Source organism: Bufo bufo, chromosome 3, assembly GCF_905171765.1.
Source record: "Bufo bufo chromosome 3, aBufBuf1.1, whole genome shotgun sequence".
Lineage (NCBI taxonomy): Eukaryota > Metazoa > Chordata > Amphibia > Anura > Bufonidae > Bufo > Bufo bufo.
This window is the reverse complement of record NC_053391.1, coordinates 404,684,923-404,711,912: the sequence shown is the minus strand read 5'-3', so window position 1 is coordinate 404,711,912 and position 26,990 is coordinate 404,684,923. Positions and strand designations below refer to the sequence as shown.

The following is a 26,990-nucleotide window of genomic DNA, read 5'->3' as shown; positions in this document are numbered from 1 at the left end:
TAATCTAACACTAGGGGTTTTACGGGATTTTAACATTGATGACCTATCCTCAGGATAGGTCATCAATATCAGATCGGCAGGGGTCCGACACCCGGCACCCCCGCTGATCAGCTGGTTGAAGAGAAGGCCGCTCTCTGTGTGAGCACAGCCTTCCCTTCATGGTCTACCCCCTCGCTGTCGACATCGCAGTGGGGAGCAGGTGTAATTACAAGAAGCAATCCCATTTACTTCTATGGGACGGCTCCTTCCTATACACTTGTATATAGATAAATACTGCCCCCAAAGGTGTACATAGCCTTTAAGTCCTATTTCCGCTAACCATACCACCTATGACAATAAATTCCTATGGATTATTTCAGAGAAAAGGAAATGTTTTGACATAAATGGAGGTTCCTTCCACAGAAGTCCTTACACTGAATGAAACACCTGGTTTCCATTGGCAGGAGTGCGACTTTGTCTAATTGGCCATAGTGCAGGCAGCGCTCAAATAGTTACCTATAGCAGTGATGGCTAACCTCCGTCACTCCAGCTGTGGTGAAACTACGACTCCCAGCATGCTCCATTCATTTCTATGGAGTTCTGACAACAGCCAAGCAAGTGTACATCTTGGGAGTTGTAGTTTTATCACAGCTGGAGTGCCGGAGGTTAGCCATAACAGTCCTATAGAGTGTGACCTATTTCAGATGAGCGTGTCCACTGCGAGAATTGTGCCGCACCTGAGGGGTTAACTGCCACGGATCGCAGCTACCTCTCATAGGAGGTCAGGTGCCGGCTATATGATTCTGAAGCCAGTAGCTGCCTCTTGTATTTGAATTAATGGGCGAGTTATATTAATTGGTGGCACAGTGCACCCCCCCCTCCCCAACACCAGTATTAAAAACATTGGTGGCGCAGTGCGCCCTCCCCCCACAGCCCCAGTACTAAAGTCATTGGTGGTGCAGTGGCAGCTTCTGATCGGGGCCCCAGCAGTAAAATTGGTTACTATAGCAGCCAGGACGCTACTAAAGCCCTGGCTGCCATGGTAATCTCCCTGTTGCCGTGTGTACTATGCACAAGGCAGCAGGTAGAGTGTGAAGTCCTATTCCACCTAATAGAGATCTACTAGGTTGAATAGGACAAGATTCGCCATTTTTTAGTCACCTTGTCGTCCCCCAAAAATAGGATAGGACTGTTCTATTATGGGCCGGACATTCCATAAAATGCAGAATGCACGCAGCTTTTTTGGTGTTTTTTTTTTGTTTTTGCGTGGTATCGAGTATCGCAATACTTTTCTCTGTCCAACATTGCATCTACTGAATTGTGCTGACATAATGCAGTCACTACAATTCAGTAGATGCAAGGTAAGACTGGGACACACAGCATTATAATGGTACCTGCACACGAGTGCTGACTTCAAACAGAAAATCCATGTGTTTTTTCGTGCAGATTTCTGTGTGTATCCACACCAAAACCAGCAAGTAGTGTGTGCGGTTTTTAGTGCAGATTTGATACGGATTTTCTGCAGATCTTACCCTTGTTTTGGAAAGGGTGAAATCCAAAAAATAATTTAAAAAAATTGCACAAACAATTGATAGATAGATTTGTCTAATCCCATAGATTGCTGGTACTGTACTACGTTGCGGTTTTTCTGCATGTAAATCCGCACAGGAAAACAGGTAATCCGCATTGTGTGCAGGTATCCTAAATCATTATAATGTAATGCGGTCCTGTGAAAGGAGCAGTGTCCAAAACCGGAAATTACGCGTCCATGGGGAGTGCGTTTCCATTAGTGAACACGCTCGTCTGAAATTAGCCTATACTTGGGGAAAAAGATGTAATGATAACTCACCACCAGCAATTTCTTCTAGAGCCGGATAATAAAGAGGACAGCTTTCAGTATCTGCCATTTTTCTACACTGCAGCAGCAAACTGGAATATTTAATAGAAGACGGTTCCAGAAAAGACCAAAGTTCAGGCAACTGTGAAAGAATGTAATTAATGATTAAAAAAAATGAAACATCAGTAAATTTGGTTTTATTTGGGTCACTGAAATTCACAAAGCAAGTATAATATCGTGTGGCAGTACCATAATGGTGCCTTCACACATTGCAGAATTTTCAGCAACAAAATCTGCACCATAAAAACATCCCCTATGTTAGCCTATGGGGATGAAAAGTGTCAACACTTGCATACAAGTCCTGTGTCAAGTCCTGCATGCAGGACTTTTATTCTATCTAAAATAACGGATCTCAAAAGGAAATGGCTAAAACAGATGCCAAATGTGCATAAGGCTACATGCACACAAACTTATTTTGTTTCCGTGTCTGTTCCGTTTTTTTTGCAGATAGGATGCAGACCCATTAATTTCAATGGGTGCGTAAAGAATGCGGATAGCACACCGTGTGCTATCCGCATCCGTATGTCCGTTCTGTAGCCCCGCAAAAAAAATAGAACATGTCCTATTCTTGTCCGTTTTGCAGACAAGGATAGGCATTGTTACAATGGATCCACAAAAAAACGGACATCATTCGTTTTTTTGCGGTTCTGCAGTTTGCGGACCGCTAAACACATACGGTCGTGTGCATGTAACCTAACAGATGCTTTTCTTTATTTTTCTGCTCTTCTAACAGATCAGAAGAACAGAAAAATAAACAGTGATGTGAACCCGGACATAGTAGGATAGAGGTATTATCTTAAAGTGTGTGCCTATTGGCTTGAGGGTACCTGAGGATTACTGCTAACTAAAGAAAATTTCCAGACACATTGGTCCGTGTAAGGACCTTAAAGGGTTTATGCAAATATTTATATAAAATTATCACATTATTTATCCTGCTGAATGCTGTACAATAAATATACAATGCCAGAATTGCATTTTTTTTTTTTGCAAAACAAACTATTTTATAGAATTTTAGATGTTGAGCCAGATACAGTATTTATTGGTGATATGACCAATAACCCGGAAAGAATCATTACAAAATATGAATACCCTTTTTCTAAAATATGAGCCTTTTTCTAAAAGTCTCATTGACAATTTAGTTCACAAACATAAACAACACAATGATAATTGCACAATATGTCGTAAGATCGCACTTAAAGAAATAGCCAACATTCTGGTACTACATGGCAAAACCTGTGAAGATTTTGGATTGCCTTCCACAATGCCAACTACTGATCTACGTTGGAATATGTATGACAAGGAATTACAAAAATACACAGCTGAAGAAATGGAGAAAACATTAAACAGAGAACAAAAAACAGCTTTAAAAATTCTCCAGGCAAAAATGACAACCTTTGCAACCGTTGTTTTTTCTTAGATGGTCCAGGAGGTAGTGGTAAAACCTATCTTTACAAAACCCTTCTCAGCAAAGTTTGTGGAGAAGGTAACATTGCACTCCCTGTGGCTTCAACAGGTATAGCAGCAAATCTTCTTGAGGGTGGAAGAACATACCACTCTCAGTTCAAATGATCTGTTCCGGTAGTTGAGAACTCAATATCAAATATGCGTCTCAATTCTGCTGATGCTGAAAATTTGAGATCATCTACAATACTCATTACAGCGGTCGACAAACTGCTAAAAGAAATAATGGGTAAATAGAACTGTAAAGAAAGCAATAAATGACAAAAAGAAAGCATTTAAATCACTAAAACAGGAGGGTGGCGAGGAAGCACTGAAAAACTATAAGGAAAAAATAGAATATGCAAAAAACAAGCCAAACTAGAGACTGAGAGATTAATTGCCATAGAGAGCAAAACTAACCCTAAAATGGTTTTCAATTATATAAATGGTAAAAAGTATAAATCTGAAGGAGTAATGAGGGGGGATTTGCAGAGAGCGATGAGGAGAAAGCAAAGCTATTAAATATTTTTTTCTCCACTGTATTCACTGAAGAAAATAAACTGTCAGATGAAATGCAGAATGTAAAAGTTAATTCCCCATTAAAAGTGCCCTGTCTGACCCAGGAAGAAGTACAGAGGCGTCTTAAAGATTAAAATAGACAAATCGCCAGGACCAGATGGCATACACCACCGTATCCTAAGAGAATTAAGTAATGTCATAGCCAGACCCTTATTTCTGATATTTAAGAACTCTATACTGACAGGCAATGTTCCACAGGATTGGCGCATAGCAAATGTAGTACCAATATTCAAAAAGGGTCCAAAAACAGAGCCCGGAAACTATAGGCCGGTAAGTTTAAAGGGGTTCTGCAGTTTGTTTAAACTGATGATCTATCCTCTGGATAGATCATCAGCTTCTGATCAGCGGGGGTCCAACACCTGGGACCCGATCAGCTGTTTGAGAAGGCAGAAGCGCTCTAACAGCGTCGCGGCCTTATTACTATTTACCGCTGGCCCAGTGACGTCACGACTAGTATCAACTGGCCTGGGCGTGGCTAAGCTCTATTCAAGTGAACGGAGCTTAGCCCCACCCAGGCCAGTTGATACTAGTCGTGACGTCACTGGGCCAGCGGTAAACAGTGAGAAGGCCGCGGTGCTGCTATAGCTGATCGGCAGGGGTCCCGGGTGTCGGACTCTGGCCGATCAGATGCTGATGATCTATCCAGAGGATAGATCATCAGTTTAAACAAACTGCAGAACCCCTTTAACATCTGTCGTGGGTAAACTGTTTGAAGGTTTTCAGAGACGCTATCTTGGAGTACCTCAAGGTAAATAAGCAAATAACGCCATATCAGCATGGGATCGGTCATGTCAAACTAATTTAATCAGTTTCTATGAGAAGGTAAGTTCTAGACTTGACAGCAGCGAAACAATGGATGTCATATATCTGGACTTCTCCAAAGCATTTGACACTGTACCACATAAAAGGTTAGTATATAAAATGAGAATGCTCGGACTGGGAGAAAACGTCTGTAAGTGGGTAAGTAACTGGCTCAATGATAGAAAACAGAGGGTGGTTATTAACGGTACATACTCAGATTGGGTCACTGTCACTAGTGGAGTACCTCAGGGGTCAGTATTGGGCCCTATTATCTTCAATATATTTATTAATGATCTTGTAGAAGGCTTGCACAGTAAAATATTGATTTTTGCATTTGACACTAAACTGTGTAAAGTAATTAACACTGAAGAGGACAATATACAGCTACAGAGGGATCTGGATAGATTGGAGGCTTGGGCAGATAAGTGGCAGATGAGGTTTAACACTGGACCTAGGAATTTTAATAAACAGCAAACTAAGCAGTAAAAACCAGTGTCAGGCAGCTGCTGCCAAGGCCAATAAGATAATGGGTTGCATCAAAAGGGGCATTGATGCCCGTGATGAGAACATAGTCCTACCACTTTACAAATCATTAGTCAGACCACACATGGAGTACTGTGTACAGTTCTGGGCTCCAGTGAACAAGGCAGACATAGCAGAGCTGGAGAGGATTCAAAGAAGGGCAACTAAAGTAATAACTGGAATGGGGGGACTTCAGTACCCTGAAAGATTATCAACATTAGGGTTATTCACTTTGGAAAAAAGACGACTGAGGGGAGATCTAATAACTATGTATAAATATATCAGGGGTCAGTACAGAGATCTATCCCATCATCTATTTATCCCCAGGACTGTTACTGTGACGAGGGGACATCCTCTGCGTCTGGAGGAAAGAAGGTTTGTACACAAACATAGAAGAGGATTCTTTACGGTAAGAGCAGTGAGACTATGGAACCTTCTGCCTGAGGAGGTGGTGATCGTGAGTACAATAAAGGAATTCAAGAGGGGCCTGGATGTGTTTCTGGAGCGTAATAATATTACAGGCTATAGCTACTAGAGAGGGGTCGTTGATCCAGGGAGTTATTCTGATTGCCTGATTGGAGTCCGGAAGGAATTTTTTTTCCCATTAAGTGGGGAAAATTGGCTTCTACCTCAGAGTTTTTTTTTTTGCTTCCTCTGGATCAACTTGCAGGATAACAGGCTGAACCGGATGGACAGATGTCTTTTTTCGGCCTTATATACTATGTTAATTATATACTATAACCACAAACCCTTTGGAGGAAAAGTTTTATTACTTGGTGGAGATTTTTGGCAAATACTTCCAGTGGTTCCTCATGGTGACCGGACACAAATTGTAGAAGCATGTAGAAAGTATAATAAACTGTGGAAAAACTTCCAAATACTTAACCTTACAAACAATATCCGTTCAGTTGACACTGAATTCCGCAAATGGTTGACCCATGTTGGCAATGGTGATACACCACACATTGACGGTTTGCCCGAAGACATAATTGAAATCCCTTCAAAAATGTTATGTACAGAAAATATTGTCAAAGTCTTATTTGGAGAAAGAATTCCAGTTGCTGATGTCTCAAAGATAACAAAAAAATGTATTATTTGCCCAAAGAACTCTGAGGTTGATAGCATAAATGAAGAGGTGCTAAACATTTTGGAAGGAGATACTGTGACATTCCTCAGCTCAAACTCAATTGATGACTCAGCTGAGGAAGATATGCAGAACTATCCTATTGAGTTTCTTAATGAGCTAACTCCAACAGGAATGCAGACGCATAAACTGAACCTTAAAAAGGGAGCAATAATTATGCTCCTCAGAAATATAAACACTAAAAGAGGATTGTGCAATGGAACCCGCCTCTGTTAAAGACTTGAAAAGAAACCTCCTTATTGCTCAATCCTCTACTAATTTACCATTTACCTTAAAGGGAACCTGTCATCGACGTTATGCTGACCGTACTGAGGGCAGCATAAAATAGTGACAGAAATGCTGATTTCAGCGGTGTGTCACACATGAGCTAAAAGTAAGTGGTTGCCGAGAACCAACATCACAAACATTGCAGACTGGGCCTGGAAAAGAGTCCCGGCCACCTGAGAAGAGTCCTGGTTATTCATGAATTCCTGCTCTCCCTGCACATCTGCTGAAGATTGACAGTCTTCTATCTAGTTTTCTCCCTTTCTCTCTAGGAGATAACTGCCAATCATCAGCAGATGGGCGGGAGAGCAGGAGATTATGATAACCAGGACTCTTCTCAGGTAGATTTGACTCTTTTCTGGGCCTGGGATGCAATGATTATGATGCTGGTTCTCAGCAACCACTTACTATTAGCTAATGAGTGACACACCGCTGAAATCAGCATTTCTGTCACTACTTTATACTGCCCTCAGTGAGGTCAGCATAAAGCCGATGACAGGTTCCCTTTAAGGCGACAATTTCCAGTTACATTAGCCTTTGCCATGACAATTAATAAAGGTCAGGGGCAAACCTTAGAAAAAGTTGGCATTTACTTGCCAGAACCAGTATTCTGCCACGGTCAGTTATAGGTTGCATTATCAAGAGTTAGAACTTTTTCAGATGTGGTTGTAAAGGTTGTAGATGGCCCTGGACAAACTTTTGCCAAATTCAGAAAGAATATTTACAAGAAATGTTGTGTAGAAAGAAATTTTATAGAAGACTTTCAAGAAAATACATTTTCCCTGAATATCTGCTTCAGATGTTGTATATTGCAGATTGTTACAAAGTTTTACACTAAGGCAATAATAATTATACTTACTGTATTGTGACATATATATATATATATAAAAGTTTCCATTTTATTTTTATTATTATTTTACAATGTGGTCAAATTCCCTTGCCATTTAATATAGACTGTTCCTACTAATGTTTATGCACTACTGTTCTAGCGCCCGTTATTGTAACGGGCTTAATGTCTTGTAAGAATAGATGCCCCAGAATTGTTATTACACGGGGAATGCATGAAGCTATTAAAACAGGCCTGTCAGGAGGGGTGAATGGTCCTCTTTATTGTGCACCCAGTGTAAAATGGTAGAGGAGTTTTCAGTAGCCGATTTGAATAACGCTTGAGAAGTGACATGTTAGTTGTTGGAAGCAGATTTGATTGTGGATTTCATAGAAGTCAATGGGGGAAAAAAAGAAACCTCATCCAAATACTGTACTAATACCCTTGTATAAACTCCTCTAAAACCTCCAACAGATTAGAAATCTGCCACCAAAGTAATCTGCTACTGATTTATCTGCCGCTGATTCTGCCATGTGAAGATAGCCTTAGCTGTGAGAACATACCCTGTATCATTGTTTTGTTAATATTTGACTTTTGAGGTTTTTGTATAACAGGTCGTATAATCCATTACAGGGATACTTTGGTCCCAAGAAACTGTCCAACTGTCCACATATCACCGGTATAATGCTGAAACACACCGGCTCTGGATTGGCGGAGGATTCAGTGGTTCGATCCCCCAGCGGTCAGTTAGTTATCCACTGTCCTGTGGATAGGTGAGAACTTTGAAGACGTGGCACAACCCCTCTAAGGATGATATATACACAAAACTGGCATCACTAGGATTACACACAGGTGAGGAGCCATTTACCTTAATGATAATTACTTCCAGAATAAATAACCTATCGCTTATATCACACGGCGAACACTGTAAAAACAGCCCAGAAGAAGAACTGCAGTGGAGCATTTTTTACTTTCCTACTCTAACCCCCCCCCAAAAAAGAAGAATAATAAAAAAATAAGTTTTCAGTATATAGTGTAGGCCCCTCAAGATGGTGCTGAACCGACCCCCGAGGAGAGTCACACAGAAATCCTGTATGAGCACAGCATCGTTTTCCCTTTACACCTATCCTCCCTGGCTTACTTCCACAAATCAAGAGGTTTCATACAAAAAGTCACGTGTGACTCCAGCGAGCGCCTGCCATCCACCTGCCATCCCAGCACAATGCATTATTAGCACATAGAAGGCACGGACCTCCCTACCTGAGCTCCTGCAGCCAGGTACACCGAAGTACAGTACAGTAGTACACTTGTCTTGTGAGCCCCGCCCACCCACAGTCATGTGACAGGCATCAGCTGGTCCCCACATGACAAGGCCTCTTTGGTCTACAAGAAAATGTCTCCTGCGCGGAAGCCGGAAGTCAAGAGCGGCCTGAAGTCCAGTGCCATCAATCTGAATCAGGATGCGTGCGCTTTGCGGTCACGTGATGCCAGTATGTCACGTGCCTCCGTGACGTCAGAAGGTCCTTCCCGTTCATGGTCCTACCTTATGAAGAAGAAGAAGTAAAGGGAGGCGACTCGGAGCATATAGAGAGAGGAGTCTATACCTGCCCCAGTTTAGGCTATGAAAACTGCATCAGAACAGCCTGCGTGAATGCATCCTTTCAGCTGTCTAGGTGGGCTCAAGTACCATTAGGGGGGATTCATCTGCATACCTCAGACGTGTAGGATGGGAAATACTCCTGATGTAGACCTCTCTGATAGAGCAATGCAGAGGATCATTTAGTAAGTGTACTCTATAACAGGAAGCATGGCGGCCCCACTGTAAATCAATGGGGTCTGTTGGGTTCCAGTGGTATCACAGGGCAAATGTGAAGCGAGTCTTAGATGAGACTTCTAGGACCTGCTGTATAGCATTCGGCTGCTGACCTGTGCTTCTAGGAGGTGGGTTACTCTGTGATTACCCTGGTATAATGGTCCTGAGTAGTGTTGAGCAAACTTGCCGTCTAAAGTTCGGGTTATTGAAGAATCGCGTTATGGATTCTAAATTCCGTTATGGTCCGTGGTAGCGGAATCCATAACGCGATTCTTCGATAACCCGAACTTTAGACGCCGAACTAAAAACACAAGTTCGCTCAACACTAGTCCTGTTCTTTAGCTTTCCAAATAGCATAGTCCCCAGTCAGTATTAATCAGGATCCATTCCAAAGCAGATCTGTCATGAATCTGGAAGTCATGTGAACAGAGCTGAAAGGGGTTCTCCAGACATTTCTGAGAATCCCAGAGTGTTCAGATCCTGTGACGGAAGTATGGTTTCCTCTGTACCTACAACTCCATCACACCCGATGTTGACCGTGTTCCTGAGTCTTCCTGTTCAGCTGCTCTTCTACTCAGGACCCAAGGGGAAAAGCCCACAGCCAGTGGGACATGGGGCATCAGGGGCAAGTACACAGGAAGCAATCTTTACTCCACAGGGTCTGAAGGCTCTGGGATTTTCAGAAATGCCTGCGAACCTCTTTAAGGGGTTTTCCAGGATTACTATGTTTTTTAACAGACCTAGTCGTGTAGTTTCTTACCTCATGTACATCTTCCCCAAGCTTTTCCTTTTTAATTTGGACTCTTATGACCTGTTTTCACCATGTTTCCATCCTGTATGTAGCACTTCTTGTTGCTGTATCCAACCAAACCCATGATTCACCTCTCAAAAACATCAAGTCTGTGTGAAAGAAGCCTTGCCTTTTTCTGTGTCGTTTGCCCAGGCTTATAGTCGGAGTCCTGCAGTTCTCCAATGGATCCTTCTGAGGGTGAGCTGGACAGCGGATCAGCGGGGTGCAGTGTGCCGCTCATCCCTGATTCAGAACATAGACCTGAAAGGGAAAACCTCTCCTCCACAAGTGAAACCGACGAAAACTGGTAGGACCTTCTCATTCAGTTACAGTTTTCCACATCCTAGTTGTTACTAAAAGGAAATGATTTTAGTAGAACCCTTCATGGTCCTAGTAGGACACCATAAACGTGATTGGTCGGCCCCGTTTTTTCTCGTATGCTGAATTGCATCAGAAGTAAGCAATGTTGAAAAACCTAGATGGTTCTGAAATGCGTGGCTTGTGAACGTGAAACAAGTGCTGTCAACTCGTTTCACCGGTGGACGCTGTGCCCAAACGCCATGGGAAAGTGCATGCAGTTTTAGCTCCATGGTACTAGACCACTTGGCACACTGCAGGTGCCATTCAGCATGTGAGAATGCGAACATCTTAACCTTTTTCCGTTTATGCCATTTTTAGAAATGTACACACGTATATTATCACCTATGCTGATTCTGATAGATGCTCTCTGATGCCGTCACCTAAGTTTTCCAGATGTTAAGAAAAGGATTCTTTAGGTTTAATGCGCAGGCGGCTTATATTTTGTCTAGGAACAAAGATAAAGACATCTATCGAGATTTGATGTCCGTAGCACTGAAAGAATCCTTTTTATGTAGACTGCATGATTTGTTTTCTCCAGCCTGTTACCAGTTGACTTCAGTTCCTCTGACCAAGCAGCTCTAGAGAAAGACTTGGGTCACACATGCCCATGCTATGTATTGCTGCTAAGCACAACACGAGGCTATTTGTATGTATAGGCCTACTCACCACATTGAGCGGGACCTTACACTGATTTAGTCTAGCATCACATGGTAACCACTGCAACACAACGTATGCAGGTGGTGAGACCTGGCAGCCTTCAGCTTCCCTGCTATCAGGCCAAAGCCACTTGGCACTGGGCCACACCAACCCACAGATACCAGTGAACTGATTGCAAAAGTTTGACGTTTTATGTGGTCTCAGAAAAGAGCCAAAATCGGTATTGACCCTTATGGAGTCTCCTGCTAACTGAAAGCAATGCCTCGTTACCGTCATTCTCCATATATGCCCTCTTAGACAACTCTATGTGCGTTTTTCCTCTCTCCCTGCCTTTTAGTTTATGTATGTTTCATTATTTTAACTTCTTTCACTTTTTTAACTTATTTTTTATTTTTATTTTTCAAAACTGCCGGTTAAAAAAATAAAATAAATATCTTGTGCTAGTTTGTTCCAGGATGCAGTTAGTTATCCTCTTAGGAATACAAGAATACGAAGAGGTCAAAAACGGAAATTGAAGTCTTCATCTGCCTCGATTTCATCTTCTGACGACACTTTTAATGTTCTACCCTTGAAGAAGGAACTCTCAGAGTTTGTTAAACATCCCTTCCGTAACTGGAGGAAATGGAAACCAAGTAAGACAAGAAAGATTAGGTCTTTGGTGAAAGGTAAAGGGCCACGGAGAAAGAAAACCACTACCAAACATAAACAATATTCTGTTCCCTTGGAAGAAAGAAGGCGCCGACTGTTGGATCAAGGAATTAAATTTCCTTTTACACCACTCAAGTATCTTCCATTGAAGCTGTATTTTAAATATGAGGTAAAGCACTGGCTCCACACATGCACTCTCTGTTTCTTAGGGTTCATGCTGACAACCGTGATCGGCTTGGAGAACATGTGCCATGTGTTGGCCACACTTCTCGGGCCGGCTGCGGCTCCCCTGACCCCAACTGACTGCATCATAGTAGTTTATGAAACAGTCGGCCTCTGTTTGATCGCAGGGCTAGTGTAGAGTACTTTCATCTTCAAGTGAGCACACTGCAATAGCCCCACGATCAGATAGGAACTGACTGTAGTATAAATCAGTCGGCCTGGGAGGCACCAGGCCATGTTTCCCGGACCGATCACGGTCGTGTGCATATATTGCCTTTCAAAAAGTGGAGATTTTGGAGAGAGAGAAAAAATTGATTGCCGTTTCTTTAATGCCCCATGCGCGCGACCATATCAATTTTGCGGTAAGCAAAACACTGATATACTGGTTATGTGCATCCCATGTTTTCCCGTTCCACGTTTACCACTCTCTTACAAATGCTTTTTCTTGTCAGCAAAATGGACAAGAATTTCTATCTTTTTTTTTTGTGGGACAGCGGAACTGACGTACGGATGCGGACAGCACAGTGTGCTGTACTTATTTATTGTTGACCCATTGAAATAAATGGGTCCACATCTGATCCGCAAAAAATGTGGACTGGATGCAGACCAAAAATAGTCATGAGCATAGGGCCTAAGTCCTGGAAATCAGTTGCTGTCACTGGTGGAATCTGGCCAGAGAGGGCAGGGGCATGGGTGACTCAATTAGAGAATCAAATATTACACTAAGGCCTCACACGCACACAACTATTTTTGGTCTGCATCTGATCCGCATTTTTTTTTGTAGATCCTATGCAGACCCATTCATTTTAATTGGGCTGCAAAAAATGTGGGGAGCGCACCATGTGCTGTCCGCTTCCATATGTTCGTTCCGCCACCCCGTTTTGCGGACAAGGATGTTTTTTTTTTTTTTAACATGGCGTGGTAAGTGCAGAATGGGTAAAATGCGGGCCGCATACAGCCGGTATCCATGTTTTGCGGACCGCAAAATGGATACGGTTTTAGGCATGGGGCCTAATCAATGCAGTGCTCTTCTGTGGGCATCTTTTTCTAGGCTTATCAAGAGAACAATAAAGCTGTCAAACTATCATCCCAATTCTACACGTACTACAAACCGGATTCCAAAAAAGTTGGGACACTAAACAAATTGTGAATAAAAACTGAATGCAATGATGGGGAGATGGCAAATGTCAATATTTTATTTGTAATAGAACGTAGATGACAGATCAAACGTTTAATCCGAGTAAATGTATCATTTTAAAGGAAAAATACGTTGATTCAAAATTTCACTGTGTCAACAAATCCCCAAAAAGTTGGGACAAGTAGCAATAAGAGGCTGGAAAAAGTAAATTTGAGCATAACGAAGAGCTGGAAGACCAATTAACACTAATTAGATCAATTGGCAACATGATTGGGTATAAAAAGAGCTTCTGAGAGTGGCAGTGTCTCTCAGAAGCCAAGATGGGTAGAGGATCACCAATTCCCACAATGTTGCGCAGAAAGATGCAAAGTCTTTGCAATTTTTCGCTGGGTAGCACCTTTCTGATATTGCTCCACTATCTATCATCATCAACTGTGCATAACATCATCCGAAGATTCAGAGAATCTGGAACAATCTCTGTGCGTAAGGGTCAAGGCCGTAAAACCATACTGGATGCCCGTGATCTCCGGGCCCTTAAACGACACTGCACCACAAACAGGAATGCTACTGTAAAGGAAATCACAGAATGGGCTCAGGAATACTTCCAGAAACCATTGTCAGTGAACACAATCCACCGTGCCATCCGCCGTTGCCAGCTGAAACTCTACAGTGCAAAGAAGAAGCCATTTCTAAGCAAGATCCACAAGCTCAGGCGTTTTCACTGGGCCAGGGATCATTTAAAATGGAGTGTGGCAAAATGGAAGACTGTTCTGTGGTCAGACGAGTCACGATTCAAAATTCTTTTTGGAAATCTGGGACGCCATGTCATCCGGACCAAAGAGGACAAGGACAACCCAAGTTGTTATCAACGCTCAGTTCAGAAGCCTGCATCTCTGATGGTATGGGGTTGCATGAGTGCGTGTGGCATGGGCAGCTTGCATGTCTGGAAAGGCACCATCAATGCAGAAGAATATATTCAGGCTCTAGAACAACATATGCTCCCATCCAGACGTCATCTCTTTCAGGGAAGACCCTGCATTTTTCAACAAGATAATGCCAGACCACATTCTGCATCAATCACAACATCATGGCTGCGTAGGAGAAGGATCCGGGTACTGAAATGGCCAGTCTGCAGTCCAGATCTTTCACCTATAGAGAACATTTGGCGCATCATAAAGAGGAAGGTGCAACAAAGAAGGCCCAAGACGATTGAACAGTTAGAGGCCTGTATTAGACAAGAATGGGAGAGCATTCCTATTTCTAAACTTGAGAAACTGGTCTCCTCGGTCCCCAGACGTCTGTTGAGTGTTGTAAGAAGAAGGGGAGATGCCACACAGTGGTGAAAATGGCCTTGTCCCAACCTTTTGGGGATTTGTTGACACCATGAAATTCTGATTCAACATATTTTTCCATTAAAATGGTACATTTTCTCAGTTTAAACTTTTGTTCCGTGATTTATGTTCTATTCTGAATAAAATATTAGAAGTTGGCACCTCCACATCATTGCATTCAGTTTTTATTCACGATTTGTATAGTGTCCCAACTTTTTTGGAATCCGGTTTGTATTACCCTTCAAATAAGATAACATCTTCCTCTCAAAGCAACAGTAAACTGACAGTGGGTTACCTATCTTGGTTTCATCATTGCCTCTTTAAATTAGGAGTATCTTTGCCATCCACCAGAAACAGAAGTCTACGCCACCTAGGCTCTGGCATATACAGTACTTAAGCTTTAACTTACTCAAGTTTCTGGTGAAAGTTATAAGGGCCAGGCCACCTCTTCCCTGGCCACTTTGGAAAAGTGGCGAGAAGCTCAAAAAGTCTTAAATATGATGTGTGCCATAAGTTGCGACTTTGTAAGCCACAATTATGGCGTAAACTCTGTTTAGTAAATGCCCCTTTCTGTTGGAATACTCCTTTAAATGAATTGGATAACTGTGTGATGAATGGTCGTCCCTAGTCCAACAGTGTGAGAGCTCCTCTTTCTAGCATCTCTTTGCTCTGGTGCAGAGTGGGGCCCCAAGCAGGATATCCCTTCTGCGATGCCCACATGCCATAAAGAGGGACAGTAAGTTATCCGGACATGTCTGTTCTAGTAAATACTTGTATTCCTCCTGATATAACAATTATGGAACTTGTTTTTATTGAACTTTGTGTTTATGCAGTTACTTTGTTATTCCTATTAGAAAGTTATGAATACAGTTGTGGTGTGCCCACAATGTGGGGACTCACCCCTTTGACATATGGAGTGGTAACACCCAGTTACCAATTTATTTATACGTTTCTTGGAGATATACCAGAGGAACAAAGCCAAGTTATGAGTAAGGATGCTCCAGAATTGCTTATTCATGGGGAATGCAAAATAAAACAAAATTGTCAGGAATGGCGATAGGTCTCCTCTAAAGGGGTTTTCTTGGATTTTCATATTGATGGCCTATTCTCAGGATAGCTCATCAATATGAGACTGGTGGTGGTCTGACTTCTGGCATCACTTAAATGGGGCTGAGCCGAGCCTAGGCCATGAGACCGATGAATGTGATGTCCCTGACAATTACCTGGGCTCAGGTTTTGTACCAGAATCTTGCCAAAAAACTTTCCAAATCCAGTGTCATTTTATTCATCTCTTTCATATGCAGCGTAAGAAATGTCTGGAACTTGCATCATTTTCCAGATGAAAAGCTACAGATTTGCCTCTTTGACAGACGGTGTCATAAATCTAAGTGTCTGCCTAGGGTTTCTGCTATTATTCTCTGTAAAATACATGTCAGCATTTGCTATAGGTGTCACTGGCTTTAATGATGGCATTAATTATGTATTTAGGTTATCGTCAAATGATAGTGGTAGCTTGGCTCAGGCTCTCCTAATTATTATTTACTCATGCAGTGATTTCTTTCATGCAGCAATTCGTTTTGGGTGGATTCTTAAACCATGTAAAAAATCTTAAATACGAGCGTTCCTTAAAGCAGTCTCTGGAGGACATGGAAGGAGATGAAAATTTGAAGAATGAGAACTTTGGAATAAGGGAATTCTCCTATTTGGATGAAGATGAGTCTCTATCGCCCATTTCTGATCCTGGGTAAGCATAATTCCTGTGTTGTCTTCTCTGGATCCTCTTGAGCAAACTATATATTATTATTAGTGTTGAGCGAACCTGGGGTTCCGGTTATCTAAGAATTCCATTATGGATTCCGCTACCATGGGCCATAACTTATGGTCCGTGGTAGCGGAATCCTTAGATAACCCTAACCTTGTACTCCAAACTTGAGAACACAAATTCGCTCATCCCTAATTATTATATATTATGAATTATTTTTTTCCACATGTATTTTTAGGCTGCTGGCCATACACAATTGATAGCTGTTGGCCTGACCCATCTGTACACGTGCATGCTTTATTTGGCCAAAAAAAATCTGTCTTGTCTCTCAAGATGGACTTTAGCTGTGAATGATCAGTCCTGGAGATGGGGTGGGGGAAGATAGCTGAGTGCTTGTACTCTATCTCTGGCAATCCTATAGAGTTGAATGGAGGGACAGTGCTCACATGTGACAGCCTCTCCATTCATATTGGGGGACATGAGCTCCGTTTTCGTGTGCCAGCAGTAGAACCCATGTTGATCAGACACTTGTGGGTAGGGGATAAGTCTTTGTCATGGGACAACCCCATTAAAGGGGTATTCCGGTTGTTTGAAGTTATCCCCTATCCACAGGATAGGAGATAACTATTAGATCGGTGGGGGTCCCAGAGATAACTTCATGTTCCCCCATATGAATGGGACGGCTGGCACACATGAGCACTGTCCATACATTCATCTCTGTGGGATTGCCAGAGATAGAGTACAAGCACTCGGCTATCTTCCCCCACCCCATCTCCAGGACTGATCATTCATTCTTCATTCACAAATAAAGTCCATTTTGAGAGACCAGACTGATTATCAGCTCACTGAGAGATCTGGTTATATGCTGCCCATAGAAGTCTTTGGATAGTTAAGGGAGTGGAAGGAGGAGCTGCTGCTGGCTCTATTAAACAGAATCTTTCACCACACCTTGAAATCAATCCAGCTGGCATGGGAGCTGTGCGCGCGTCAGCAGATTCTAATGCTCTTGGTTCCATGTTGATACATGGCCCAGATTCAGAGGGGTAAGCCTTTTACATTTATGCAAATTAGACCCTTGGAGCAGCAAGGGTGTAGCTGATTACATTTTCTTTGCCAGTTGCACCCCCACTGCCTTGTCTAACAGGGCCTGGCAATGTAAACATAATCCCACCTGGACCTGAAATCTCACGGTTACGCATGCACCCTGTCACTCAAAGTGGTTGGCATCTCCAGCAAAGAAAATGAGCAGAGTCTCGGATGCAACAGGAACGTCCTTATTGCACCGAGGGGGTAATTTGCATAAAATAAAATACATTTATTTCTCTGGATTTGGGCCATGTATCAACATGGGACAAATAGCATTAGAATATGCTGACAAGTTTGCATCTCCCATGTTAGCTGGATTTATTTCAAGGTATGTGGTGACCGATTACCTTTAAGTTTTCTATCTCGCCTCAGTACTGGTTTCATAGCTACACTGCTCAGTACTTCTCTGTGTTCCACCATGCTGCTGCTGCTACTCCCACAAAGTCAGAAGAACATAATCTCCTGTTCTGAGTGCAGTGTATGGGAGATATCATAGCTATTTTTCACCAACTCTTTCTGGGAAAAATGACAAGTAGAGACTAGGGCTGCAGCTATCGATTATTCTAGTAATCAAGTATCCAACGATTAATTGAGTACTCCATTAAGAAAAATACTAATTAAGAGAACATTTTCCCTTATAAAAACTCATCAGCCCCCCCCCCGTGCCTTCAGTCCTCAGCGCCATCAGCTCTCACCAGTGCCATCAGTCCTCTGTGTCATCAGCACCCCCCCCATAGTGCCATCAGTCCTCTGTACCATCAGCACCCCCATAGTGCCATCTGTCCTCTGTACCATCAGCACCCCCATAGTGCCATCAGTCCTCTGTACCATCAGCACCCCCATAGTGCCATCAGTCCTCTGTACCATCAGCACCCCCCAGTGCCATCAGTCATCTGTACCATCAACTCCCCCAAGTGCCATCAGCCCCTCCATGCCATCATGTCCCCCAGTGCCATCAGCCCCTCCATGCCATCATTATAAAAAATAAAATGGCTGCACACCATTATACATACAAACAATAGAGCTAAGAAAGGGTCATTCTAAATAAAAGTGGTACAATACCGACTATAAATGAGTTAATGGAAGCTCTTAGCTCACATATTTGATCAAACGTGTCGGGCCCATCTACCAGGTGTCAAGGTGGCTTCCGCAGATGGGTCCCTAACACTAATATACTGCCTCTCTTTGGACTTACCTAAGCCTACAATATTCAGGGCAGTGTAGGAACCAGCTACATAAGTACTCTGCTCAGAAGCCCCAGGTAGATGGGCGTGTTCCGTCTAAAAGAGGCGCTACCCTCAATATATACTACAAGAGAATTTAGACTAGAACCTTCAGAATCACAAGTGCATATCCATGAAGCAAACATGATTATAAAAAATAAAATGGCTGCACACCATTATACATACAAACAATAGAGCTAAGAAATGGGGATCATTCTAAATAAAAGTGGTACAATACCGACTATAAATGAGTTAATGGAAGCTCTTAGCGCACATATTTGATAGATGGGCCCGACACACATTTGATCAAATATGTGAGCTAAGAGCTTCCATTAACTCATTTATAGTCTGTATTGTACCACTTTTATTTAGAATGATCCCCATTTCTTAGCTCTATTGTTTGTATGTATAATGGTGTGCAGCCATTTTATTTTTTATAATCATGTTTGCTTCATGGATATGCACTTGTGATTCTGAAGGTTCTAGTCTAAATTCCCTCCATGCCATCATGTCCCCTCTCCCCCAGTGCCATTAGCCCCTCCATGCCCCCCCCCCCCCCCCTGTAATACTTACCTTTCCTGGTCCGGTGCGTGGCTGGCCGATATGGAGTCCGCAGGAGAAGGACCGCAGCGTCGTCTTCCCAACGTGCACTGGGTCCTGACGTCGCACAGCGCCAGGCAGCGCACGCTGACGATGTGTGCACGCCAGGTCCAGGACAGTTCAGCACTGTGCCGTCAGGAGACCACGGAGCGGTGAGTGATAGCCGGCTTTACTTCACTCGTGCTCTGTGGTCACATGATCAAAACGAATCGAGGATTTTTTTGTGGCGATTACATTGAGTAATCGTTGCAGCCCTAGAAGAGACAAAAGCCTGCAGAGGAGAAAACTGGTGACAAATGTAAGATCCAAGTCATATAATGGCTACAGTGCGACTCCACATGTACGCACAACTGCTTTTTCTGAAGGTCACCTGAAATGACAGGTATGTTTTTTCCTTATGGCAGAGGATTGCGCGTAAGTGAGTGTCCATACACCAGCTGTAAACCAGTACCCACCTCCCATCCATCCTCAAAAACCCTCTTGGTTGAAGCCTCCTTGTCCATACTATTTGGAATTATTACAGTGGCCATATATTTCAGAAGCACTTAGTAACCCCAATTCCCCAAAGGATTTATTCATACAAGCAATGTAAAACTCATCCATGTTCTGTCTGCTAAAACTATTTTCCATTAAAGTTTTTTTTTAGTTTTTGTTTTTCCCCCAGGAAAACTGTATTTTCTCAAACAGTGTTTTTGGTAACATATTTGCATTAATTCTAGGGAAAACCTTAATGAAGACGAAGCGGAGGAAGAAGTAAAAGTTGTGGTGAGTGTCCTTGATAGTCTGTCTCAGCAGGACAGTGCCAGCGTGCCTCAGTTGAAACTACTCCTTGAGCAGTTAAAAGTCCATGTTCCTGAGATTTAGGTCTTGAGTGTGTAATCTACAGGACCATGCCGGAAAATAAAATAGATGATATGGATATTGCGCAATTTAATTACTAAACAGAAATAACAATGGCAGAGCTTGTTTAAAGAGCTTTTTGTACCTTCGGGTGAGGTTGGGGGTCCAGGAGGTGGCACTGCCATCTCAGACATTTATGGCATATCCTGTTTGGTTAATAAGTATCTGTGGGACAAGCATCCTTATTCTTAGAAAAATTACTATATTGCCCCCTACTCCTTAGCAGACAGTGCCAAAATGATGTAGGTCAAAGTAACTACTTCTTGCATAACTAGATAGTATCCCATACATAACTAGTGTTATCCCACTAATGACCACTGATACGTATTTTGGGGCAATCATTAATGCGCATTATGCTAGACTGTTGCCTTTTTGCGGCAACCTAGAAAAAAAGCAATGCATGGGTAACCAGTGCGGATGAGCAGGGGCTTGACTCTCCTAAAAGTGCCTGCATTAAGAGGAAAGGGGCTCCATCTGTCTGCAGGGTGCAGCTGGGAGCCTGATGAAGGCCCCAGGTCTATCTGCAGTATATGCAATCAGGCCTATTGCTGTTTTTTGCTTATTTCCCACCAATAACAGAATAAAAAGAGATCAAAAAGTGTTATGTACCTCAAAATGGTACCAATGAAAAGGGTTTTATTGTGCAAAAGTAGTAAAAAAAAAAAAAGTGTGTGTGTGTATATATATATATATATATATATATATATATATATATATATATATAAAGAATAAAGACACCGCAGCACATCCGTTGGTGAAAAAGAAGAAAGTGTGAACCTTTATTCACCCTTGCGACGTTTTCAGTCCACTTGCTGGGACTTTTCTCAAGCTGTCATTGAAATTACTCAGAAAATATTTATGACGCAAAGTGAACATAGCAAAATTTACAATGTAAAAACTCAGTGGCAGTATTGCTGTTTTTCTTCCCGTCCACCTAAAAAAGAGTTAAAGGGAATGGGTCATCAGAAAATGACCTGTTGTTTAAATCACTTTTTTATGTTTAACATATTGTTAAATAATTTTTAATGTTTTAAATTTTCTTTGTCACTTTTTATATTTAAACTAAAACCAGAAATCCTGCAGTTTTTGAATTAGCCACTATAACTAATAATTGGCGCCACTTCTTGCTTTGTACATAGATGATCCAGAGGAAGGCAAAAACAAACAAACTGTGAGGTAGAAGCCAATTTTCTCCACTTTAGGCCACTTTTACACGAGCGTGACGGATTAGGTCCGGATGCGTTCAGGGTCCGTTCAGGCAAACTTGCACCATTTTGAAAGCAAGTTCAGTCAGTTTTGTCTGCGATTGCGTTCAGTTGTTCAGTTTTTCCCGCACAGATGCAATGCATTTTGATGAGTTTTACACGCGGGTGATAAAAAACGGAAGGTTTACAAACAACATCTCTTAGCAACCATCAGTGAAAAACGCATCGCACCCGCACTTGCTTCCGGATTACAATGCGTTTTTTACTGAAGCCCCATTCACTTCTATGGGGCCAGGGCTGCGTGAAAAACGCAGAATATAGAACATGCTGCGATTCTAAAACAACGCAGAACTGATGTGTGAAAGAAAACACATGGGTACAGGATTCAGATGCGGGTGCTATCCGTTCACGTCATGCATTGCACCCGCGCGGAAAACTCGCTTGTGTGAAAGGGGCCTAAGGGGAAAGAAATTCCTTCCCAATTCCAATCAGGCAATCAGAATAACTCCCTGGATCAACGACCCCTCTCTAGTAGCTATAGCCTGTAATATTATTACGCTCCAGAAATACATCCAGGCCCCTCTTGAACTCTTTTAGTGAACTCACCATCACCACCTCCTCAGGCAGAGAGTTCCATAGTCTCACTGCTCTTACCGTAAAGAATCCTCTTCTATGTTTGTGTACAAACCTTTTCTCCAGACGCAGAGGATGTCCCCTCGTCACAGTTACAATCCTGGGGATAAATAGATGAAGGGTACAGATTACTTTACAGCAGTTAACTCATTCTAATCCTGCCTGTAATGATATCACCTCTGTGTATAGATAACACAAGATCCACCATTCACAATAGGTGATTGTCAAAGCTTATCCATTCTTCACTTGTACAATGACTTCTGCACAGGTCACAGAGCATGGCTAGAAGACTCTCCCATGTAAGTCCAATAGGGGCCCCTCCTGACCATTGTTTATATGGCCCATGGGGCTGCCATAAAGCATTTTCTTTAATGCTTTGTAAATGCTGTGAAGAAGAGCTCAGGCAAGATGGCTGCCCCCATAATAATGGTTTTAACTGGCATATACAATTTTTGGTGACACATTTCCTTTACCAGTAATTATGTGTATTCAGAAATGGTGCCATTAAAAATTACAATTTGTTCCAAAAAAACAAGTCCTCATACGGCTGCATCGATGGAAAAATATAAATATTATGGCTCTTGGAATGCAATGATGAAAAAAGAGGAATCCATGCAAGGGGGTTAAACGCGTCACATCTAGCATAATGCCCTGTACTGCAGTTAGCCTTGTGTGCTTTCCACATCCATGTGTCCGTTCTGCAGGCACCTAAATCATCGTTTGTTGGCGGGAGATCGTCCTGTGTAAACACGCTCTGCCGTGTTGAGTGATGGCGTTAGCGATTGCTCCTTCCCATACACTGCTTCCTTCCAGACAATTGCCTGCTCAATTGAAAAGTAGAAAGGGGCCATAAGACTGATGTTTGAAATGAGTCTCTAGTTACTGACCCCAACTGTGTGCTCATTTTGATTAGCAATAAGTTTTAATTAAAGGGTTTCTGTCATCAGAAAAATCGTTATGTAGCTGGCTGACATTGGCGATGTGCTAATGTCCGCAGAACATAACTGTATGACTTATATCTCCCTGCCTGTCGCCATTTGCGCTAAATAATGACTTTTATAATATGCGAATGAGTCTCTAGGTGCTAGTGGGGCGTTGCTGGAGCACCTAGAGGCTCCGTCCTCTCACCGTTTGGCACGCCCTTGTAAAGGTGATTGACATCCTCGGTCTCCTCCGTGCCCCGCAAATCCTGCGCCGTCCATTTTAGTATTAGGCACAGTGAGTGAAGGACGCTCGCCTGCTGTCGTCCTTCACTCACTGCGCCTAATGCTAAAATGGACGGCGCAGGTGCGGGATTTGCGGGGGCACGGAGGAGACCGAGGAGCTGCAGCAACGCCCCACTAGCACCTAGAGGCTCATTTGCATATTATAGAAGTCATTATTTAGCGCAAACGGCAGCAGGCAGGGAGATATAAGTCATACAGTTATGTTCTGCGGACATTAGCACATCGCCAATGTCGGCCAGCTACATAACGATTTTTCTGATGACAGAAACCCTTTAAATTCCCGCCATTTAGACTGGGTTTACACGTTGTGGAACAGTCGTCATAAAAAATAAATAAAAAATGCATTGTGAAAACTGCATGCTATTTTACCGTTTGCACGGTTTTGCAATGCTGTTTTTACAGTTGAAAGCATGTTAAATGTTTCACCTGTAAAAACCACGTGGACAGCTACTACATCGCAGAACCGTGGCATTTAGCTGCATTGTGGCTTTCTGGTGCTTACTGACATTTTTCCTATGTTTCAGGAGAACAGTGCCTTCATTTTGAACTGCAAAGTACCCAGCAAGCAAAACTGGCAAATGAAGAAGAAAAAATCGGCACATGAATAAAAGTTAATGTGGACTGACAAAGGCTAAATGTTTTGGTCGTATTTAAAATGCCTAGTTAATGTTCAGTTATTTTTTATTTTTTTATATATATATATATATATATATATATATATATATATATATATATATTTTTTTTTTATTAAATGATTAACTGCTATGAGAACATGGTTTCTGAGCAGACTGCACTGAAAGAGGGAACTGAGAAGTGGCGGATGCAGGGCCCTTTTAAAACTGCAGCCTGCGTTATCTGTCCCATCAGGGGCATTTTTTATAATGGTAAGGGTAGTGTCATATGTGGTAGATTTTGATGCAGGTTTTTTTTTTTTTTTGCGTAATTCAAAAGTGTATCCAGCAGACAGAGTTGGATTGGCCCTCCAGAGCACCAGAGGATCCTCCAGTGGTCACAGGCCCTGATACTATAGTGGGCCCCAAAGGTCCAGGAGAAGAAAAAACTTTTGCTTGCCTCAGGAGGCAATCAATTTCTTCTAGGGTCTGTTTATTGATTCAAAATCTATAAGGGCTGTTTCACACGAGCGAGTCCATTGCGGGAATCACGCTTGGTGTGTGAGTGTGATCCTCCACTCTGGACTTGCAGGAGCGCGCGGCGTTATCATGATTTCTAATGCTGTGTGTCTCTGCATGACCTTTTTACCACAGATTCACAGTGACATAAAGCTGTCAGTATGATTCTGTAGCAATAAGGTCAAGCAGAGACACACAGCATTATAAATCATGATAATGCTGTGCGCTGCTGCAAGTCCAGAGAGGAGGATCACACTCACACACCGAGCGTGATTCCCGCAATGGACTCGCTCGTGTGAAACAGCCCTAAGACTTTATTGATGATATTAGGGTAGGGCCTCCAGAATAATTTCCCCTGGTGGGCCTAAGGAACCCCAGTCCAACTGAAGAAGTAGCATAAATCCTTCCAAAAACTGTCCCAGAAAGCTGTGTGTGACACCGCTCTATTAGAAGCATTGCTTTGTAGCGGTAAGAAATTGAAATCATTTTTCTGAACTATTAAAGATACAGAGATTGTGCTGGTCATGTTCATCAGTGCTATGTTTCTCTGTTGGTGTTATTGACTTGTGTGTGTGTTTTTTCTCCTTTTGAATTTAGCCCTACTGAATGAATGAATGATCACCACATTAGTCTTGTATGGGCATCATCAGTAGTAATACACATATGTTGGCAAATAAATTCACCCACATGCTGCAACATTTTTGGACTTGCTGGTGGATGAGAAGCGGTAAAAATCCCACATCACTGCAATGTGAATATCCACCTTCTAGAACAATGTTTTTCTTAATCCAAAATTCTATGCTCAATTTCTTTGAAGCTGTAAACTGAGCTGTAAATCCACTACATTAGGCATGGCCAACCTATGGCTCTCCAGCTGTTGTAAAACTACAATTCCCACCGTGCCCTGCTGTAGGCAGTCTGGGAATGCTAAGGCCTCTTTTACACGAGCATGACGGATTAGGTCCGGATGCGTTCAGTGAAACTCGCACTATTTTGCAAGCAAGTTCAGTCAGTTTTGTCTGCGATTGCGTTCAGTTGTTCAGTTTTTTCCGCGCGGGTGCAATGCGTTTTGATGCGTTTTTCACGCGCGTGATAAAAAAACTGAAGGTTTACAAACAACATCTCTTAGCAACCATCAGTGAAAAACGCATCACACCCGCACTTGCTTGCGGATGCAATGCGTTTTTCACGCAACCCCATTCACTTCTATGGAGCCAGGGCTGCGTGAAAAACGCAGAATATAGAACATGCTGCGATTTTCACGCAACGCAGAACTGATGCGTGAAAAACATCGCTCATGTACACGGACCTATTGAAATGAATGGGTCAGGATTCAGTGCGGGTGCTATGCGTTCACGTCACGCATTGCACCCGCGCGGAAAACTCGCTCGTGTGAAAGGGGCCTATGAGTTGTAGTTTTGGAACATCTGGAGAGCCTCAGGTTGGCCATCCCTGCCCTACATGTCTGCAGCTGTCATTTGAGGGAGCTCCCTCTAGAGGTGGCTGCAGGTAGCCAGAGCATTATGTCATAAATCTATGACTATTTGGGCGATTTGTGGCTCTGCATTGGAAAATGAAAGCGCTTTTTACTATAAAGATATATTTAGAAATGGATCCACACCAAATTTTTAACATAAACTTACAAAAATGGTATTCATGGCTTTTTTTTTTTCCCTGAACAATTGTGTGAACACCTTTTTTTTTTTTTCTGGCGTTTTATTACTGTAGAGAAGATGTCAAAAGGCCAGAAAAACTAGCTGGAGAGCTTGACATGCTGCATTATTAAACAAATATTAGAGACCCAAAAATGGCAGTAGCAAAAAAAATGCTCGTGTGTCCCAGGTTTCATGTTTCCCATAGACAACTAGCACCAAAATTTGTAGGTGTCTTTTGGGTCACTTGAATTCTTTTAATTTTTTATATTTTTTTGGTCCCATAGGCATCCATTTTTTTTTGTAACAATGTATTTTTCCCATACTGTCTAGAGGGCTTGTGAAAGTACAGGGTGTACATACTTTCTTATATAAAAAGCAAGGCCTGCAAAAAAATTAAAAAAGCAGTGTGCTCAAACACACTAGAAATGACCAAAGATGCTGCACAAATCAGGTGGTTTTGGATGTGTTTATTTTGGGCCCCAAAAAATGACATTATAAACCTATGTCCCTTGAGCTAGCAGATTCACTTTTGGGACTCCCATCAATGTGGAGAATGTAGAAATGCAGTGACCGGAGGGAGCACACCGGTTCGTGGGTCCTGCCTGGTGTAGTTGGAGTTCCCTTGATGTTAGGTGTTGGGCTGAGTGCAAGTTAGGAAAGAAGGTTGAATGGTGGAGTCCGCTACCAGGCCAGTTGATATCAATAAATAAGTCACTTGTGTGCATGAGTCCTAAATCAGATGTCTTGTATTAGAAAATACAGTCAGGTCCATAAATATTGGGACATCGACACAATTCTAACATTTCTGGCTCTATACACCACCACAATGGATTTGAAATAAAATGAACAAGATGTTCTTTAACTGCAGACTGTCAGCTTTAATTTGAGGGTATTTACATCCAAATCAGGTGAACGGTGTAGGAATTACAACAGTTTGCATATGTGCCTCCCACTTGTTAAGGGACCAAAAGTAATGGGACAGAATAATAATCATAAATCAAACTTTCACTTTTTAATACTTGGTTGCAAATCCTTTGCAATCAATTACAGCCTGAAGTCTGGAACGCATAGACATCACCAGACGCTGGGTTTCATCCCTGGTGATGCTCTGCCAGGCCTCTACTGCAACTGTCTTCAGTTCCTGCTTGTTCTTGGGGCA

General features: G+C 42.4%; 2 protein-coding genes across 2 annotated transcripts in view; one reads left to right on the top strand and one right to left on the bottom strand.

Moving 5' to 3' along the window:
• Positions 1–8,775, bottom strand: part of C3H11orf54 (chromosome 3 C11orf54 homolog) — a 32,398-nt gene extending 23,623 nt beyond the window's left edge. Inside the window, exons 1-2 of the mRNA XM_040424823.1 lie at positions 8,713–8,775; positions 1,829–1,958 (exon numbers count right to left, since the gene is read on the bottom strand). Coding sequence (XP_040280757.1) covers positions 1,829–1,886 — 58 coding nt within the window. The 5' untranslated portion in view covers positions 1,887–1,958; positions 8,713–8,775. The remainder of the gene's footprint in view (positions 1–1,828; positions 1,959–8,712) is intronic.
• Positions 8,776–8,956: 181 nt separating this feature from the next.
• Positions 8,957–23,697, top strand: TAF1D (TATA-box binding protein associated factor, RNA polymerase I subunit D). Its single transcript, XM_040424822.1, has 6 exons — positions 8,957–9,125; positions 10,209–10,362; positions 11,517–11,889; positions 15,980–16,155; positions 19,802–19,847; positions 23,571–23,697. The coding sequence occupies exons 2-6, from the start codon at positions 10,238–10,240 to the stop codon at positions 23,652–23,654; spliced, it is 804 nt and encodes a 267-aa protein (XP_040280756.1). The 5' UTR covers positions 8,957–9,125; positions 10,209–10,237; the 3' UTR covers positions 23,655–23,697.
• The last annotated feature ends 3,293 nt before the right edge of the window (positions 23,698–26,990 follow it).